The sequence below is a fragment of the Microtus oregoni genome, unplaced genomic scaffold (assembly GCF_018167655.1).
Source record: "Microtus oregoni isolate MIOR12 unplaced genomic scaffold, Mior012 000037F_ref0000500, whole genome shotgun sequence".
Taxonomy (NCBI): domain Eukaryota; kingdom Metazoa; phylum Chordata; class Mammalia; order Rodentia; family Cricetidae; genus Microtus; species Microtus oregoni.
In genome coordinates this window covers 22,850,964-22,858,211 of record NW_024543096.1, presented here as the reverse complement: position 1 = coordinate 22,858,211, position 7,248 = coordinate 22,850,964, and the positions used below count along the sequence as shown (strand labels likewise).

The 7,248-nt window shown below is 35.5% G+C and overlaps 1 protein-coding gene across 9 annotated transcripts in view; it reads right to left on the bottom strand.

Moving 5' to 3' along the window:
• Positions 1 to 2,859: 2,859 nt before the first annotated feature.
• Positions 2,860 to 7,248, bottom strand: part of Ppig (peptidylprolyl isomerase G) — a 34,989-nt gene continuing 30,600 nt past the window's right edge. For all 9 annotated transcript variants that reach the window (XM_041631467.1, XM_041631462.1, XM_041631459.1 and 6 more), the window contains 2 exons: positions 6,205 to 6,341; positions 2,860 to 6,023 (listed from right to left, as the gene is read on the bottom strand). In XM_041631467.1, coding sequence (XP_041487401.1) covers positions 4,925 to 6,023; positions 6,205 to 6,341 — 1,236 coding nt within the window. In that variant the 3' untranslated portion in view covers positions 2,860 to 4,924. The remainder of the gene's footprint in view (positions 6,024 to 6,204; positions 6,342 to 7,248) is intronic.

Here is a 7,248-nt window from a genome sequence, read left to right as displayed (position 1 = left end):
CATTATTTAAATTTATACCACAAACAAAAAAATCTAAATGTCTTAGAAATCTTAAAAATATAGCTTTAGGGTTGTGCCCATGGGTGCAGTGCAGACACCTTTCATCCCAGCACTTGGAAGGCAGAAGTGGATCTCTTGTAGGTTCAAGGTCAGCCTTATCTACACGGTGGGACACTGCTTCAAAAAATTAACTAAAAATAGTTTTACAACCGTGCTATCACTGACAGGTGGGTGGGGGCAAGCAGAAGGGAGTGTTTACCAACCATGTGTGAAAGCCTGGGCTCAATACCTAGCAGCACAGAAACTGTGATAGGTTCATTTTTAATTTGTTGGCTACATACTGACTCTGAGGCCTGTCTGGAATAAAAACAAAACTCAACATGACACAAACAACAAAAAGCAGACACAGAAAAAAATTGCATGGTTTCTTACACTGGGAAATTTGCAGTAATTAAAGAGCAAATGGTAGGGGCTGGAGAGATGGTTCAGTGGTTAAAAGCACTGACTGCTCTTTTAAAGGACCCAGATTCAGTTCCTAGAGCCGTCATCCTCACAGACATACATGTAGGCAAAACAACAATGTACATAATAAAAAAAAATCTTTTAAAAAAACTGTATAATTTTAAGATAGTAACACAAATCCAAAACTTGCTAAAAGTTACTAAACTGAATCATTATGCTTAAACATCTGAGCTAGAATTTAGACTTGGAAATCACCACTGCTCACTAAATCCTATTTTTTGTTTACGTTTTGGGAAAGTACTGTGCGCCTAAGACACCTGCAGGGATCAGCTCTCTCCTTGCACCATGTGGATCCCAGAAATTCAGCTCAAATTACCAGGTTTGGCAGCAATCACCTTTACTCACTGCGCTATCTTAAAACCCTGCAATTCTTAGGGTCTCAGTATTCAGCCCTTGGCTGGCCTCGAATTCAGACATCCACTTGTTAATGCCTCCCAAGTGCTGGACTTAAAAGTGTGAGCCACTATGTCCAATAAATTCTTAAAGATCCATTTTGCCAATTACCTGTTTTTCTCAAAATACAAATGATTTTGCATTTCTATTATATAGTATTTTATAGGCTGTCATCTCATTTTTAATAAGAAACTAACAATTAAAAATATGATTCTGAATTATTTATTATAGTATACTTTATTTAATACAATGTTAACTATAAAAGTTAATACAGTTTTGAAGTTTAAATTTTGTAAAATGCAGTTTGCAGGAAACAGTCCAACATTTACTAGACTAATGCTAAGAGAAGCAGCATTTGTAAACTAATTTTACAATCGAGGAAACAAGTTTTCTAAATTCCATTAAAAAAATATACATCACAGTGACTTTGGAGCTAGGAAAAGAAGTGCATTAACTTAATTATGCTTTCCCCTTCCACAGAGAACAGTCACGACTTACGATCCCATAGAAATACCCAATTTATTTATCAATCTTTCAAAAATACTATAAACACACGGGGCATGTGGGGGAATCAGAGAATACAGAGCATGTGCTTTTAGTAACATGGAATTGTCTAGGAAGAGAAATAAAAGCAAACAGAAACAAACCAATACCTTTACACCCTCTGGCACTGGGGGAAAAAAGGAAGTGAACAGAGCCTTCAACACTTCCCTCTGTGGCCTGGACAGCCTTCTTGTTTTTAGTGATTAGTTGTTGTCACACAGCAGGCGAATCCCTTCAAGGCAGCTGATAACCCCACTGCAGGCAGTGATGGCAATCAGCACTTGCCATATACTTTATTTTGTAAAACAAGAATTAATTTAACAATGAAAGTTTATCAAACTACAGTTTGCCAACTATAAATGCATAAATCATACAAGGAATACTTAGAGTGAATAGAAACAAAAGACACAACAATGCACATTTAGTTCTTTATATCAATCAAGTCTAAGTCCCTTCTGGGGAATGAGAAACCCAACCCATTTCTACAGAGACCTGTTGTAAAAAGTTTTGTGATTAAAACTACCACCACGTGGAACAGATAAGACCAATCACGATCATACCAACTGCTCAAAATACGCACTAGAAAGTTAATGAGACTCATCAGTTAATACTATTACCCCAAATGCCAGAAACCCAGCACGTGCCTATCCAGAACATGAAGCAGTCTTTCGTGTTTAGCTTAACACCTTCCACTAGGAAACAAGAAGCAAAGGCCACCTGGCAGAGCCAGTGAGCATCTGGACCACACTGGGGCAAACAAAGAGCTGACGGATTAATTCTTGACAAATTCTAAAGGTTCCAATTAAGTGATTTAAAAGAAACTAGTTCTAAGTCAATGTTTTAAAACAACCAGTAGCTTCCTTCCTGACACAAATCTATTGTGGGTATCTGTTTGGAGACATTCTGATCCATCTCATCCATTGGCACTACCCATTCAGAACCAGCTATGATGCAAAACCTATCTTTACTTTCACTTACAATCTCTTTGTAGTGTTCATTTCTGTAGTAGACAGTTTACCCAGAAAAAATAATTCAAACAATAATCACTGAAGTCTTACATAGTCAAACAATTTCCTCAGCTTTGGAATCAAGCAATAAAAACAAGTTAAACTACTTTTAAAAGCTATAAAGACAAAATTACAAATTAACTGTAAATTCAAATATTTTTATAAAGCCAATTGATTGGAAAACGAAACAGGAAAGAGTGGAAACAATGTGTAAGGAAGAACTAAAAATCTACTAGCACAACTACTAAAACAAGGGCTTGCGCTTTGTGCAGTCAGATTAACTGTGAATCTTGAGGTACAATTAATGATAGTTAAGTAGTTTTCTAAGTGCTCTTTATATTCTGAAAATAAAGTCTAGATGATTGTCTTCTCAACTCATATCTGTTCTATTGAAAAAAAAAAAAACCTAACAAAGCAAGGGTGGGGGAACCCATAAATAAATGCTCCACACGGAGCCATTCTTTTTTTTCTTTTGCTCCTTGTTCTCTCTCATTCTTTCGGAGCAATTCTTTTGATAACCCAAACAGCATGTTACAGACATTACTAATTTTCTCCCATGTCTTTGTTTTGTTTTTAAAGAACTGGAAAGTCCTTGTATGTATGTATGTATACATATATATACATACATACATGCACATATATACATATATATATATAAAACAGACAAAAGCTCTAGGATCAGGAAAAAAAAGTATTTTTACTTAGTATGCATTTTAAAATGTTAGGAGAAATTCTCTTCTTAAAGATTAGATAGTTTGGGATGTATTTTAAAACACAACTGAATTTAAGACATAATCAACTCATTTTCAGACATGTAACATACATATATATATATACTAATTCTTCCCATCAGGAGAAACAATTTGTAAAGATGCCACCATGGGTATTTGTTTCAGAATATTCCAAAGAGCTTCAAAATCATCGCACCCTTCATTCTATACCAGCTACACTGCCAGTATCTTACTGGAATAACAATGGGAAGTATATTAGGCATCGCTTTATTCAGTACAAACAGCATTGAGTAGCTACTGGGTTTACCAAGAAGCTACCTTGGTAAGAGCTGACACTATACTGACAAATATTAAGGTACGAAACTTTCTAAAGACTACTATTAATTGGAGTTTTGAAATATTTTTCAAATGAGGCAGGTTTTGTGTTTGCCGGATGTTCAATGTTTTATTTAGAAGAATATTACAGAATAAAAGGCCACACATCACAAAAAATAGCAAAATACAACACACAAAATTCTGGACTTTGGATATGTTTAGTGTTTATCTCTGTAAGGTATCATATTTTGCAACTTTCTACTCTACTCTATATGGCAATGTTATACATGCCAAGTTAAAATTAAAGTTAACAGTAAAGTGGTCTAAAGCCATCAGAACAGAAAGAAACCAGAGTCACAAACATGCTGCAGCCGATCGTGGTACATACACAGAAAGATGCATCTTCTTGACATTTCATAGTCACAGCTATGAGAATTAGAGAAGTTAGTTCAAGTTTAAGAAAACCCAAACCATGCAGAATTAACACTCAATGTGATATAGGCTAGTAGCCAAAATAGTGAAATCTTATTTCCAATACTAACGCTTTTTAGAATCAGTCTAGCTTAAGTACCTACACAAGTAGTATGTTTTAATGAGAAATGTATTTTTTAAATTGTTAGAAAAAGGTAATAACCTGTTCTTAAAAAGCAACAATTTCAGTTCATCACACCAAGAGCAACAAGAATTGAAAACATAGCCTGATCTTCCAAGGTATAATTTCTGTCAAATGCTGTATAACAGCAACTCAAGCTCAACCAGCACCCAAACTGAAAACAGCATTCATCTCGTGTTGATAGCTCAGAGACATGGACAGTACTAAGGAACACACTACAGCTAGAACTGTAAAGTATAAGGTATAAAGCACAAAGAAAGTAAGTACAAATAACTGTAAAATCAAGTGATGATTTACAATCCCATAAAGATCCTGCTTCTGTGTAATTGAAAGAAATTGCTGTAAGCCTATTATAAATGCAAAACAAAAACTATACAAAACTTCTTCTAGTGGTTTCTCAAGGGATTTTTATTAAAAAGCAAACTTGTCTAACAATGTACTGCAACCAACAGATAAGCTTGTTTCCAAATGGCTGATTAAGCAAAGTAAGCTGCTATTGACTAATTGTTGCAACACAAAAATGAATACATAAAATAGTTTAACATAGTACACAATATTACACCAAAGTGGTTTGTTTTCATTTCAAGTTTATTAAAACTTTGCAGTACAAATTATCCAGGTAGCAGATTATCAAAAGATCATCAACTCAATGAAGTCCACATTTAAAAAAAAGGGGGGGGGGAGACAAACATAAAAACAACCCCAAAACAATGAGAACAACAACAACAAAAAAGATATAACAGTTAAGTCTTGAAAACTTAAAATTTGAGATAGGGAGGAAATAAGTGTACACAACTCATTCATCCACTTTTGTCTTCATCTGTTCCGGGGCTTGACTCATGATCACACTTTTTATTTTTGTCATGTACATGGTCATTTTCTTGACCCTTTGATTTTTGGTTTTCTTTTTCCACTGGAGATCTGGTCTTCTCGTTCTCCTGACTTTTCAACTCATTGTCCTGACTGCTCTGTTTTGGTTTCGACACTACTGGACTTTGATCTCTATCCGCCTTTTTTTCCCTGTTATTACTTGAGCTATTATGATCACGGTTTTTAGAGTACATTCTTTTTTCACCCTCAGAATTTTCTTTTCTGTGTGAACTTTTACTTTCTTGGCCTCTGTATTTTTCTTTGTTTCGGCTTTGACTTTCTTCTCTTTCTGAGCTCCGAGAATCCCTCCTTCTCCTCCTCCTGTCTTTACTTCTCGATCGTCCTGGAGTTCTTCGATCCCGGCTCCGTGACCTTCCTCTTCTCCTATACTCCTGTTCTCTGTACCTGTGGTACTCCTTGCTTCTGCTGCGATCTCTGTCATGGCTTCTAGAGCGCACTCTTCTGCTCCTGTCCCTGCTTCTGCTTCGCTCCCTCGTTCTACTGTTGTAACTGTGCTTACTTTTAGTTAGGTCGCGTTCTCTACTCCTAGACTGTGCACGTCTATCCTTTTCTTTACTTTTGCTAGGATCATGCTCATTGCTTTTTGATTCTACCTGTTTAGAATTCTCCTTGCTTCTACTCCTTTCCTGATCTTTCCCTTTAGAATCCAACTGTTTTTCTTTTTCTTTAATAGTCTCATGATCCCTGTCTTTACTTCTTGACCTCATCCTCTTGTCTTCATGTCTGTTATGCTTTGATTCTCTTTCCTTACTCTTGGATTTCTCTTTGCTCTTACTCCTACTTTTTGATTTGCCTCTTTTCTTCACTTTGTTTTTATTATATTTATCATCTTTTTCTGAATTTCTTCTGATCTCTCTCTCTTTGCTTTCAGATTTATGGTCTTTAACTTTCTTTTCCTTTTCTATTTTTCTGTTTGGACTCTCAGACATGTGTCTGTGATCAGTTACTTTTTTCTCTTTTACTCTAACTGGGCTCCTCTGATTTTCTTTTACTTCATTTAACTCGCTCCTAAAAAGTAAAGGAAGAAAAGATATTTGGAAATATTAGGAAAAGAACAGCATAATTACAAGCTACAATGCTACTGTGCTTTCTGTACGGTATAGGGAAATAAAAGTGCTCCTTCCTAATAAAGTATTTGTACAGAAAAATAAAAAAAAATCAATCATTTGAAATAACATTTAAATCTTACTTATCCCCTTTGATCCATCTTTCACCACTCGACACCCTCATTCTTTGAGCTCTCTGCATTTCTTGTCTCCAATGTGGAGGAGTCTCACTTCGTCTGAAACGATCCCTTGATCTGGATCTGGAAGGAGTTCGATAACGCTTAAGAAAATAAAAGGGGAAAAAAAGACCATATAAAAATTTAAGCGATACCATAGCTAAGATACATACTTATTTCTAGGTTGAAATAAAATGAATGAGGTTTCTCTGCTTTCTGAAATTGTTAAAATTATGAATGAGGCAGTGGTGGCGCACACCCTTAATCCCAGCACTTGGGAGGCAGAGGCAGACAGATCTCTGTGAGTTTGAGGCCAGCCTGGTATACAGACTGAGTTCTAGGACAAGTCAGGACTGTTTCACAGAGAAACCCTGTCTCGAAAAATAAAAACAAAACAAATTAGGAATGCAAAAGAATGTGTGCTTAGTATACATCAGACTCTACAATCCAATCCTGAGCATAATCAACTGTCTCAGCTTTCAGGAAGAAAACAGGCCTGAAATTGTCTTACTATAAATTCTAAGTCAGAAACATTACCACATCTTGCTAGGAACAGTCCTGCTCATCTAGTGCTAGAATACTTGGTATAATAACTACTACAAATTCCCAAGTTCTTATTCGAATGTTACTTTCGAAGGCAAATATCATGAGAAGTAGAATAAACACAAAAGTCCCCTTTTACAACCAACATTTACTCAGTTCTTTCAATGGCTAACCACATTACCAAAGAAATAACAGTGATCCAAGATATAGCAGATTTTGACCTCTGGGAACTTATAGAGAAACAGGAACAAATTAATGGATACATAATCACATACATTAAACTACAACAGAATGATTATAGAAGGAGAAATGGTGCTTAAATAATCGAAAAGAGACCTGACACAGTTATAGGAATGTGATCATGTAAAATAATAAAACCTGAAAATAAAGGAATGTTTTTGCTAAGTTACCTAGTATGAAGATGAAACAACACATGGAAGATTATAAAAAACCTCTATACTAAAAGTT